This window comes from Mesoplodon mirus, assembly GCF_964341445.2.
Source record: "Mesoplodon mirus genome assembly, chromosome: 8".
Taxonomy (NCBI): Eukaryota; Metazoa; Chordata; class Mammalia; order Artiodactyla; family Ziphiidae; genus Mesoplodon; species Mesoplodon mirus.
Window position 1 is genome coordinate 46,106,418 of NC_138984.1, and position 13,321 is coordinate 46,119,738.

The following is a 13,321-nucleotide window of genomic DNA, read 5'->3' on the forward strand; positions in this document are numbered from 1 at the left end:
TAAATATACAATGTACATACCAAGGCTATACAATATACATCAAGCCTAGTCTAAACTGTGCATTTCATTATTCTCTGGACTTGTAAAATGAGATGTTAAAAATGTACTTACGGGAGGCCCTGGTTTCCCATCGCTGCCTGGTCCTCCAGGACTACCGGGCATACCCTAAATTGAAGAATTCAGTCAGTCAGCTGATTTTAAAATGATAATTAAAAAAAAAACTAAAAGCACCTATCTGTAAAATTTTGAGCTTTCCACTGACATATGTAGCTTCGTATTTGCACACGTTTTTCTGTTTGTAAATATCTTCGTCAAGCATTCTATTTTCTGTTCTTCAATCTATACTAGCTTAAGTTTTCTTCAGAGAATTTTGTTTTGTTTTCTTTTGAGCCTACAAAATGTATAGTCTGATTTAAGTTATTTTTGAACATTCTTCATTTGCTTTTCCTCTTAGTAAATGACAGTGTCAATCAAAGAAGTGTTCCTCTTTACCCTCAATCCTGGACCTCCAGGGAGGCCGTCTCGGCCAGGTTCTCCAGAAGCTCCTCTGGGCCCTGCAGGGCCTGGACCACCACGTTCCCCGGGGGGACCCTACATGATGAAATAAATCAACATGTATGTAAAAGGGCCTTCATTGACCTAGACGTTGACAGTACTTAGGTTGCAACTAGAGAAGTTCTTTTGGTCCCTTAAAGAGAGTTGGGGTGTTGCTGGCATGCTCAGCATAAATCACCGTTACCTATTAGCTTGGGTTGTCCTACCAGAAATATTTTAAGGCTTCGATGAACATCACATGCTGAAGAAAGCAATATTTAGTGGGCTTAGCAGTATAGTTTGGTGCATATAAAATCAAATATCTTTGATATTATAAAATCAGATTTGCACTGCACTTCAGAGTTTCCAAAGAACTTTCAGGCATTTTAGTCTAACTTATTCTTGCAATGATACTGAGAAAAATAGTTCCCAATTGACAGATAAATTAAAGAATTCTCATAGAGGTTAAATAACGTTAGTTACAAAGCTAAGAGAATGGCTGAGCAGGGGATGCAATCATTGTTTTACATTGGGAATTATTATTTTTTTAACTCCAATATATTTCATTCAGACAGTTAGGTGTTAATTAATGGGAAACTGTATAGAAGAATATACCTATGTGTAGCCCCAGCATTTCTAAACATTGAAAACTAAAGCTATCTACCTTTTCTCCTGGAAGGCCATTTGCTCCAGCAGGTCCTCGGAATCCAGGCATACCCTGAAATAGTGAAAGGCAAATATTTAAGTCCAAAGTGTCAAAACTTTTTCATAATTCTCATATTGTGAAATGCTTCAAAACAATATTTGGGATTGAGTACTACTCAAATTAAGAACACACATGGTTGCCTCACAGTGAAGGTGAAGTTCTATGATTGTTTTCCTTTTCGATGCTCGTGGGAAACGTACCCTTTCTCCTGCAGCTCCGGGAAGTCCATTCGCACCAGGTTCTCCAGGAGAACCGTCTTTGCCATCCTCACCCTTAAGTCCTGGAATACCTGGAGAACCAGCTTCCCCCTGTGAAAGGAGGTCAATAAAGAAATAATGACTGAATTTCATTGTTAATTTTTTACCTGTTTATTTCCTGATTATGGTATACATTTCTAAGAAAGAATCAAATCTGTTAGGGCAATACTTACACGTTCCCCACGTGGTCCTGGCTCTCCTTTGGCTCCATTCTTACCGGGTTCACCCTAAATGGGACATAATCTTGGTTTAAAAATGTGGAAAATAGACTAACAAAATAATCACCAGTCACACCTGATTCCATTATAAAACCAGAGTGAAATCAATATAAATTCAATGGAACAAGAACAAAGAGCCTGCTATTTCTTTTTTTTACTGTGAGAAATAAGCCACACCTTTCAGACAATACAGGAAAAATAGACAACTTACTGCAGCACCTCGCTGCCCGGGAGCACCATTGGTACCAGAGGGCCCTGGAGGACCGCGGGCTCCTATCAGTCCAGGAGCCCCAGGAATGCCAGCAGGACCCTAGAAACAATCCAAGAACATTAACATTAGGCAAACTTGAACTTTCTTTTCTAAATAGCTAACTTAAATGTATTGTCCTGCAAAATGCAGAGGAAGCCAATAATATGTGTGTGGCTGAATGCGGGTAAGTGGTGGGGGCATCTTACCATTTCACCTTTACCACCAGGACTACCATGACTCCCAGGAGGGCCCTAGAGGGGGGAAAAGAGCATATTAATAAGAATGCAAATAGTGCATATATTTTTGAAGTTGCTTATATAAGTAAAATAAATTTATTGATGGGTGTTGTGCTTTATAGAGATTAGGTGATTCTTCCAACTACAGCACAACACATAAAATGTCACAAAAATGATCATTATCTGAATAAATTAAAGGTAATATGCACTTGGTCTAAATTATTAAATAAGTACATAGAGAAGAGGTTTTTGGTCTTGTTTCTTTTCCGAATTTTTCTGATTGATGATTAGTTTGGGGCACAGTCTTCAAAGTATCAGATAACTCTCCATCCTCTACTTATTCTGTGTCATATAACCATAAAATTCATAAATTCTAGAAAAATTCAGACTGCAAAACTAATTTCAGTACTAGTCAAAGCAATATTTATCATAGTAGAGTTATTGCAGAGCACTAAGCAACATTTCTTTGCAAAAAAGTAATTTTAATTGATAGCAACATTAGAATATATGCTTTCACGAAATAAAGTGTAACAATGCTTTCCCTTAATCAGCCATATTTGGTACTTACAGGAGGACCTGGAGCACCAGCATGTCCCTGAGGTCCAGGTTCTCCTCTTTGTCCAGGGGCGCCACTTGAACCAGGAGATCCCGCAGGTCCAACTTCACCCTAAGGGATAAAACCCTAAGTAGTCAGTCTCCCTTGCCACTTCTAATCTCTTGGCCAGTTTGCTAGTCAGTCCTGTTTAAACCCATCTCCCAAAAGCTGAAGTAGTATGATAATTAAAGCAAAGTTTCATTAATCATATAGGCAGAGAAAAATGGTAACTATGTGTGTGACTGTGTTATCTCTGTTTGCAGAAAGAGACTGGGAAAAAAGAAAAGACAACAGAAGAGATCAGAATAGCAAAAGGCCAGGAATAAAACCCCTTTTGGAATCAAGAATAGGGCTTTAAAGATCTATATAGCTCAAAGAAATCCACTTGTCTGTTAAAAAAATCACTTTCAAGAAGCAGCCCAATGATTTTCTGTTGTCTCAAAGATATATTTTACATTCTTCTACAGAAATACATGTTTACCTTAGCACCAGGGGAACCAGGGAATCCTGCAGTTCCAGGGGGACCAGGGGGACCCTAAAAAAATAAATAGCATTTCAAGAGCTCTTAATCAAGTAAAAGAAAACTAACATTACTGGTAAATAATAAGTGGGTACATACACAATACAGAGGAAAATTAGACAAAAACAGTATTTATCATCAGAGATGAACATTATGTGGAGAAATAGTGTGGTAAAATAAAAAGAAAATTTGGATTCCCCCATGCATGACAACTTATGCCATGAATTCTGGTGACTTTGTGCAGGTCACTTAGCCTTGAGCTCTCATTTATAAACTAGAGATAGCATTATTATCTATGTTTCAGGACTCTTTTAATTGTCATATCCAATATTGGCCCTTAACTAACATTATAAGCACCATACAGATGTTAGTAACTGGCCAAGTATAATAAGAAGTATCAGAATTTTGTTTATGGGCTTACCGTTTCTAGATTAATTGTTTCTAGATTTTGTTTATGGGATTAGTGTCAGTTTGAATCAGATATTTATGAACAACGTTGAGTTTTAGGTCTACAACCCATGTTATTCCACTACTCCAAAATTCCATAATCTCTCATTACACTAAGCCCATCAGGGTTAGACGAAAAGTTACTTACTGGTTGTCCATCACTTCCTCGAGCTCCATCATTACCTCGAGCCCCCTAAAAAGAGAAGTTGGTCTCAAATATCTTCTTTCTGAAAGGCTGGTCACAAGTAATGTTTTAACTAAAAGTCTGACTCAATTGAGTTGACTTTTCCTCAAGTATATTAAAATCTGCTTAATAATTATATACCTTTAGAGGGAAATTGTTGAAATTCTGATAGGTACAGCAATGATCTAATGTAGAAAGATTGGATTCTGTGTTTTACAGAACTGAAGGCAAATTAATGCATAAATATGCCAAGTTAACACGTTAAAAAAATCCTCAACAGATAATAACTATAAAACACTTATTTGTTTGCATAGAGTTATGACTAAAATCTTTATGGAGGTGACTTTAAATGCAATTTTATAGAAAACTTCTTGCAGATTGTCACAGCCTGAAAACTGACTGAGACACTTCTCGGTGACTCGGCTTGTAATTATGTAATGTCAGTAAGAATACTCACTGCAGATCCAGGAAGTCCTGGTCGCCCTCTCTCACCAGCAGGTCCTCTTGGACCCTACAGAATAAAATGAAAAGTGTTGTCTTATTTTATTTTATTATTTTATTTTTTTTTGTGGTACGTGGGCCTCCCACTGTTGTGGCCTCTCCCATTGCGGAGCATAGGCTCCGGACGCGCAGGCTCAGCGGCCATGGCTCACGGGCCCAGCCGCTCCGCGGCATGTGGGATCTTCCCGGACCGGGGCACGAACCAGTGTCCCCTGCATTGGCAGGCGGACTCTCAACCACTGCGCCACCAGGGAAGCCCCAGTGTGATCTTATTTTAAACTAGATACATGTGAGAATGGTTGGAGAGTGAGCGAGGCAAGTTTTGCGTTAGGTGGAAGTTAATAGTAAAACTGAAAATTGTATGATAAGAAACAAAATTACCATTGCTCCAGGAGATCCATTTTCACCTGGAAGGCCATTTTCACCCTAGAAACATGTAAAATGTGTCACGATTTTGTATAACAGGAGGAGAAATTTATAACTTTTTCAACACAGCATATTATAAAAAACATATGGAACCAAGAAAAAGATTACACTTTAACAATACCAAATTTTTGTTAGCAAACTTATATGCTATAAATCTCAGTTTTTGCATTTTAAAAACTTGAGGACTAAACAGACGTAATCAATGTGTTACTCAGGGGTGCTCAATCATTTCTAATCTAGACAGTTCAAGTTATCAGCTTTCGTGGAAGTTTTAAGAGAACATCTCAGTCGCTGTTATTTAGCTCTTAAAATGCAAAACTCAGGTATGTTTTAGAAAAAGGCAAACCCTAAAATATCAATCTTAAATATAGCTATAATATTTGAATAAATTTATTTATAAAAATATGATTTTGTTGTGATTTACCTTTAATCCAGGAGCACCTTGTTCGCCTTTTTCTCCATTTCGTCCATCAAAGCCCTTTGAAATAGATAAAAGTAGTAAAAATATTAAGATCTGTTAACAATTCAGAACAGTTAAAAACTTTATATTAAATTTTTTTATAGCTAGTTTTACCACATAGCACTATTTTCAACATTGACATGAATAATTTAAAACTCTTTTAAGTGCATTGAAGACCTTGGACATTGATTTTACAGTTAAAAACATGAAATAGTTAGAAAGTACAATTTAGTCCAATTAGGAATTTGCTTTAAATGTAGCATTAGGCAAGTATCAGTTTCATAGATTTTTATGTCTATGAAGTTGATCAATTTTTGGCTCAGCTGGTTTACTCTATCTAATGTTTTGCATAGAATAAGTCATTTGATTCGATCTGTAAATCATATTGACTAAGTCAAGAATAGTTCTCAATAGTATATTTTCATCTTTTCTGACAGTGGCAGTAAGAAACTTACTGTTTTGTAAATATTTTCCATACACTTAAAATCAGCTTTATTACTTTTTGCAAAATAACTAGTTGATTTGGTCAACAAATAAAGTTGATAGACTTAGAAAATCAAAACGACTAGTCAGAACCAATCATTTTTGGCACACACTCAACTGTCCAATAAAATTGATTAGTTAAGTAAACATAGCCAAATGAAACAACTTAGAGTCAATTTAGAAACTGTACTTACTCTATGTCCTTTCATACCAGGGAATCCAGGCATGCCAGCTGGACCTTTGATACCCTAAAAATAAGGAATAAAAAAGATATTAATGAACTTTCAAATAGACTCACAATCCAGTAGTAAAAATGCCTTCCCTTTTTAAGTTTAATTTAATTATATAATAATTTTCAATCTAAGATCATTGTGATTACTCCAACTAATTCACTGCATGCTGAAGACTTACTGGAGGGCCTGGCAGTCCTCGCTCTCCAGGTCGTCCGGGTCTTCCTGATTCCCCCTAGGTGGAGAAATAAAGAATATATGGGAGCTTGTGTAAGAGAAAACTCATTGTAACCAATTAGTGAACTGATTATTTTGCATTTTTCTCACCAAGGACTCATGAAAATGGTTGGACTAAACATATGGTTGTGAGAACAGCTTTCCTATTAAAAGGAATGGGGAGAGCTTCTCCCACCTTGATATAAACTTATAAAAAATGCAGACATCACTCCAAACAAGTATTATGACCACCTCTCAATCCAGTGGGAAGAATTCGCCATTGGAAATTAAATGGGAAAGAAAGACTGACATGATATTAATTGTGTTTTTAAGTTTTCAAGTTCATAAAGAACTGATACAAATTTCTTTATTACAAGAGACAGAGAGAAGAAGCATCTTCTCTAGTTAAGTGATGTATTCACTGGATGACTCTTCCTGACAGAGTCAAGAAGCACATTTGGGGGTTTTGTTGGTTTGGAATTCAAAAACTGGTATATGTAGCCATGCAAATACTATGTAGATATTCAGAGATTAATATGAGCTAAAAAGTTATTAAGATATCAACAGTGTTTTGAGTAAGGTTTTTCTCTTTGAGATTCTAGAACATGGGATATATTATTTAGAATATTCCAACTTGAATTTTGCTGTATCCCCATTCAATTCTTAAAAACTTACATCCTTTCCGGCAGGACCTAATGGACCTATAGCACCAGGAGGTCCTGGAGGACCCTGAAAAAAGGAAATAAAAAAACAAATATATCTGTAAATTTTTCTGTTACAATCAATTTATTATTCTAATTATGTGTATTTCTAGAAACAAACTCCTTTAAAAAAATACTATCAATGTTTCTCATCATGAAAATGACACACCAAGTTAATAGTATACCTATATTAAATCCAGTTGTTACTGTTTATTAAACTTATTTTTTATGAAAATCAAAAGTACCATGTATCAGTATTTTATATCACATGTGTGTATTTATAAACTCAAATGCACTCCTACATTTTTTGAGATATTGAAATTTTAAATGTATAGGTATTTTCAAATATTTTGAAATATTAAACTAACTTCACCTTATTTACACAGCATGTTTTCTTGGTGGACTTTGTTAGACTATGCTTATTTCTATGAAATTAATTTTAAAATTATATTTCAGAAGAGTAGACATGCAGGTGAACTGAGTGGCTACAGGATAATTAATCTATATTTAAGAGAAAGAGGATCTGTATTCGCACTAGGAAGTGGACTGTGGTGGTGGCTAATTAGCCAGGAAATTCCTAGATTAAAATAGTAAGTGTCTCTAAGATATCTAAGCCATTGAGTCCAAAAGATCTTTGAAACCAGTTCAACGATCATAAAAGTACAATTTATTATTTTAAATAAATTTGATCTATATTTTGTAACATTCGCCGGTTATGTTTTAGAAAATGAAGGTGGTTTCTATCTAGAACTGTTAATTTATTAAATATAGATATAATTGTTACTTACTGAAGGACCAGCTTGCCCAGGTTCACCAGGGGGACCTTGGTATCCTGGAGAACCCTAGTGGATAGAATAATACGTAAATATTTTTAAACTAACTTAATCTTCATATGATTCATTTACATCTTGAAGACAGTATGAAATCAGAATTTGTGAATGTAGTCAGTGAATTTTATTCTAGTTTATAAATATTGAAACCACAATTTTTCAGGTCAAAATAAAGTTAATTTATTCCATTCTACACACTTAATTCCACTGACACTGAATTATTTCAGACTTGAAGCCATATGACATGCAAATTAAATATGTGTTTTAATTTTACCAAGGTTTTAATTGCTAATAGTTAAAAGGAACTAAATGTGAAATTCCAACATCTTTGAAGGAATGATAGTTTCTTGGTTTCTACTTCTCTACTTAATTGGGATTATGCTTGCTGGAATGGCAAAATTACAGCAAGATCTGTATTAACTTGATTCATATAATATGCATGAAGAAGAAATCACCATTAATGGCTATACTTACAGGGGAACCAGGATGACCAGATGCACCAGGGGCACCAGGTGGGCCGGGCGGACCCTGGAACAAAAATTTGAAAGATAAGTACAAAATAAATGCATCTGAAATACACTTTATCCAGGCATCAGAGATGTCTCTGTTTGGAATGATACTGACATCTTTAAAAATGAGAACAGCATACCTCATTATGTGATAACTATTCATAGATTAATTAATTTTATTAATTTTAAATGAAAATCTCATCACAAAAACTTCACTCTAAATGAAATTCTCTCAGAGTCAATAAAAATTATTGGTGTTATAAAATGTTGGCCTGAGTTCCCCAAAAAGTGCATTCAAAATCTGGAAAAATCTATACAAAATGCTTTGAGAATCTCTGCAACATTAAGGTGATACTTGAACTGATGAAGAAGCATATTTTTGCCTGGCAGCTCAACTCAATGTGGAAAAATATTGATCTGCATACTATAAACCCCAGTTTCTAAAAATAATGATGTAAATCAACTCAAAAGTTCTTAACCATATCACTGAGTTATGTTGATATGAAGATTTATTGTACATGAGACATTCATTGTACGTGAGACAACAATAGATTGTAAATGATTTATCATTGTTCAGAAATAAAGGTTAAACTAGAAAATCTTCAGTTTTGTAGCACGCTATTTATAAATACTGTTAATAAATTTATAAAACTAGAGTTTCTTCTTAAATTTTATCTTGTAACTTTTTTTCTGGAATCTTAAGTAGTGGATTTTTTAGTTTTTTGGGTTTGTTTTTTTTTAGTAAAAACATTATATCTGATTGAAAAATAGGATTCATAATGTGAATGTAGCTGAGTAACAACAGATGTTTACATTTACATAGTTAATACAATTGTCCTTCTGGTTTTAAAATATACACAAAAAAGTCACAGCCTCTAAAACTTTAAAGATGAGTAAAATTCTCTTCTTACAATTTACTTTTTACCAATTAAGGGTCTTTCTTTAACTGATCATTTAGATCTAATAGCTGAAATTTTGTCCTCTCTAATTTTAGAAGTCACAACTACGGGGTCCAATGATCTGGGCAGCAATCTTCCATAATCCCTGGGAATCCAGCTTCATGTCTCATTTACACATACATACCTGTTTCTGGCAGTAAAATGTAACCTTCCATAGTACTGCTCCTCCTAATGGCTATTCTTCAACAAGGGTCATTTACATGGGGCGCCATGCGTCAAGCACACGTGCCTAGGTTTCAATGCTTTTTTGCTATTTTCTTCTATCAAATCTTCAAGTCATTTACCTTGAAGGGAACCCTTTGCATACAATGTGAATTGATATCATTTACAATAGATGAACTTCAATACTCGATAAATTCTGGAAATATTTGTATTTGATTTCAGGATTTGAGGTGAGATGAATTGTGGTATTGGATTCTCATCAAGTGGATTGTCATCTAGAAAGTAGCAGTTGAATAGTGAGCAGACGTTGAAAGAAGGTTTTGAACAACTCAGGTGAGAAAAAGGAAAAGTGGAAGTGAAAAATAACAAAATTCGATTAAAATTAGGAAATATATGAGTGTGAGACCTAAGTATGAAGGCAGGTGTGCCCCTAGAATAGGTGGTTTTGTAAAGAAGGAAGGAGTGGCAAAACAGGCATGAAATAAGAGGCAGTGAAGAAAAAAAATGAGTTAGGAAAGAAGGATCATGATAAACCTACCATTTTCTTTCCCACCTTAACAAAGAATAAGCTATTTTGTACAATTCTGTCATAACACTGTATTACTAGAAGAACAACAATTCAAGATTTAACAGAGTGGAAGGCTAAATTATTCTCTAAATGCTGACAAACACATGTACATACTGGTGGCCCGAGATAGCCTGTGACTCCTCCTCCAGCCTTGACGTCATATGCCTCATACTGGGGAGAATAGTTCTGTAGCAAAGAGACCAGGTAGATAAGATCATGTTGATATATAGATCATAATTCTTTTCAGAAGCATTTAGAAGAAATGCATGCAACATCTGTTCACTGATAGAAAGTTTTCTGCATGTCAGAGAGTGTGGTATGTATTATTTATCTTGCTAATTCTATCTCTCTGAAACTTTAGATATTAGATGTCTTATAGAAATACTTGCCTATGCAATGTACAAATCTTTCAACTGATTGTATGCAATTTGTTTCTATATGCTCTTACTAAAAATATTTCTAAGTGATATCTACAGCCTTAGAAGCATAAGATCATAGACGAAGGCTGAAAGAGCCTTGAGATCATATAATCTGACTTTCTTACTTTGAGCAGAAAAAATGATGTCAAATTACTTTCTCAAAAGTTAATGATACAAGTAAAATTGATATCTCCAGTTTTTGGTTAATGTACCTAACAGATACGCCAAAAAGTAAACATCCCTGTAGAAAACAAGCACGAGATTTAATAGAAAGGTTCATGTGTTTATTGGATTGTTTTAGAGATTATTTTATTTTGAATTCTAGGCCTAGGAATGGATTCTGTTTGGTACCAAGATAAGAATAACTTAGACTATATCCTTTGCTTCCTGTCAAATTGATTTTTGAAAATCTTTTTTTTCAACCCAGAGTGATATTTATGTATGTTTTCTAATTTCTCCTAATTTCATGCAGTAGAAATGTTGTCTTATTTATTTGTTTAGTTATCTGCTTTACATGCAGAGTTAGTGGGTTGCCATGCTTTTCAAGAGGAGCAGGATAAGCTCTGAAGGCTTGGCAAGAGTAGTTGCATAGGCTTGAATAATCCTCTGGACTTGAAGTCATTAAGGAGTGTTCGTAGCTCTTCAGCTGCTTTTGTCCAGACTTTCAGAGGCTTTACCATCAGGATTATAAGGAGAATAGTTACAGCAATTCCTAAATTCTCTAGGTTAATTCTTTGGGGAGTTGATGGTTCATTTTTCAAACCTAATGCTGGGAAATTAGAAGCTGGGAAATTTTGCAAAGATATAGTAGCAATAGCATTAGAATTATGAGGAAAAGTGAATATTTATAAAGCACTTAGAAGAGTGCCTAGCATATATAAGCACTAGATGGGAATTTGTTAAATACATAAAATCAGAGAATAGATATAAGAAACCCACAGAAGTGAGATGTCATATAGACTAAAGAAAAGAAAATGAACCAGGTAGTTTTAAATGGGACACTCTTTTAGTTCTGGAATTTATTACCTGGCTACCAGTAGGGCACGATTCACAGATTCCAGGAGGGCCGGGAGAACCAGGGGAACCTGGCAGTCCTGGAAGGCCAGGATCACCATTTCTCCCAGGAATACCAGGAGGACCCTAAAAAAATCAGAGATAAAAATAAACAAAACACTGAAAAGTCCTAGTGATTTAGAATCATTATTAAATTGTAGCTTCTATGCTTTATAAGAAATCAACATAAGGGATACGTTTTCTTGGGAATCTATACATTTTTACCCAAATCATGTGAATAATTTCAGTGTAATTTATTCCTTTGTATATTGACCTATATGTTATTTTTCAAACCAATAATAGGGATGAAGACATTAAACAAAGTTGGGGAAATCTGAATCTTTACATGCACAATTATGGATTCTCAGTTTGAGTTATCATGTATCATTATTTAAATATGTGGTACTAAAGGAAATGGATACATGATGAAAGTTCAAATATGGAAAGGTTATTAGAAGGGGAAAAAAAAGAAAGCAAACTCATCAAGGAACTAATTTCCTTTCACTGTAGAATGTTTACTTACTGGATCTCCTTTGGGGCCTTGAGGTCCTTGACCGTTAAGAGGACGAGTGGGCTAATAAATGGAAAAGATATAGATTAAACAAGACATAGATAGGAACAATTTTCCCATGAAATGTGTCCCAGTTTCTTATCCTAAATTGCATCCAATCCCTGGTTTTTAACAGGAAGGTTCACCTTTTACTGGTAATACCCATGTGATTATTTGCTGGACATTACTTTCACTTCCTTTCAGGCTCCTATGACATAGGAACTATTCATGTGTTTAAATATGAATCTTGAGTATGTACAGATTTTCTTTAAACTCACAGCTGTTGGAGGCTGTGGGCAAACTGCACAACATTCTCCAAATGGGATCTCGGGGTTGGGACAGTCTAATTCTTGGTCATCACATATTATATCATCACAGAGAACAGATCCTGAGTCACAGACACATATTTGGCATGGTTCTGGTTTCCAGACATCTCTATCCGCATAGGACTGACCAAGATGGGAGCATCCTCCTTCCACAACTGAAAAATAAGAGAGATGGTGTAATATTTTGCACATTCAAAAAAATCCAAAAATTAAATTATGAAGAATATCATGGTCTTCCTCCATAATTTGCTAAGTAGTAAGAGACTGTGTTAAATACCAAATCTGTTTATTAACATCAAATTGGCATACCAAGGTAAATTTTCCTTAGGGCCAGTAGGTAGTTTACTTTTGCTTGTAGGGAGAACTTAACACCAGTGGAAATCTGACAATCACTTAAATATTTATTTATTAATTGTGCAATTGAAAATAAGTTTTTCTATCTAATTTCTATTCTTTGCTTTAACTATAGATGCAAGCATTAAACTATAAAGATGATTTTGTCACTAACTCTGAAGACTTTCTGGATTTTATTAACTTAGTTGAGAAATTCAGGGGAAAACTGAATTCCTCTTGGCAACATAAAATTCTTCCAGATTCCTGGGAAAATCTTAACAAGTCTTATTGTATGTATTGAATATCACTGCTAGCTCTGTTGGGCATTAGTAGGTCAACATAATATGATGTAATATAATATATTGTATACCTCATATGGATGTAAAGAAGTTTCCAAATCACTAAAAAAAAAAAAGTTTTTAAAACAAAAATTGGCAAGGAATAATAGGGAAAAATATGAATCATGACCATGTGTATGTGTGGCTTAAAATGGTCAAAAATTTGCTTCAGCCAAAATTTTAGACTTGTTTCCTAATTATATGTAAGATACTGAAATTTCAGCAGCTATTAACAATGAATCAGCTTAGGGGTTGCCAAAATAAAACCAGGTCTCAATTCTTAAAGCATTAGCTGTGGACTGTGCTTGAA

At 34.7% G+C, this 13,321-nt stretch overlaps 1 protein-coding gene across 1 annotated transcript in view; it reads right to left on the reverse strand.

Moving 5' to 3' along the window:
- The window catches only part of COL3A1 (collagen type III alpha 1 chain), a 39,074-nt gene that overhangs the window by 16,237 nt on the left and 9,516 nt on the right, over positions 1–13,321 (reverse strand). Inside the window, exons 2-23 of the mRNA XM_082631484.1 lie at positions 12,293–12,495; positions 11,988–12,038; positions 11,438–11,551; positions 10,107–10,178; positions 8,269–8,322; positions 7,753–7,806; positions 6,939–6,992; positions 6,229–6,282; positions 6,012–6,065; positions 5,299–5,352; positions 4,830–4,874; positions 4,405–4,458; positions 3,912–3,956; positions 3,278–3,331; positions 2,770–2,868; positions 2,172–2,216; positions 1,927–2,025; positions 1,671–1,724; positions 1,441–1,548; positions 1,199–1,252; positions 493–591; positions 112–165 (exon numbers count right to left, since the gene is read on the reverse strand). Of these exons, the coding sequence (XP_082487610.1) occupies positions 112–165; positions 493–591; positions 1,199–1,252; positions 1,441–1,548; positions 1,671–1,724; positions 1,927–2,025; positions 2,172–2,216; positions 2,770–2,868; positions 3,278–3,331; positions 3,912–3,956; positions 4,405–4,458; positions 4,830–4,874; positions 5,299–5,352; positions 6,012–6,065; positions 6,229–6,282; positions 6,939–6,992; positions 7,753–7,806; positions 8,269–8,322; positions 10,107–10,178; positions 11,438–11,551; positions 11,988–12,038; positions 12,293–12,495 (1,574 nt within the window). The remainder of the gene's footprint in view (positions 1–111; positions 166–492; positions 592–1,198; positions 1,253–1,440; positions 1,549–1,670; positions 1,725–1,926; positions 2,026–2,171; positions 2,217–2,769; positions 2,869–3,277; positions 3,332–3,911; positions 3,957–4,404; positions 4,459–4,829; positions 4,875–5,298; positions 5,353–6,011; positions 6,066–6,228; positions 6,283–6,938; positions 6,993–7,752; positions 7,807–8,268; positions 8,323–10,106; positions 10,179–11,437; positions 11,552–11,987; positions 12,039–12,292; positions 12,496–13,321) is intronic.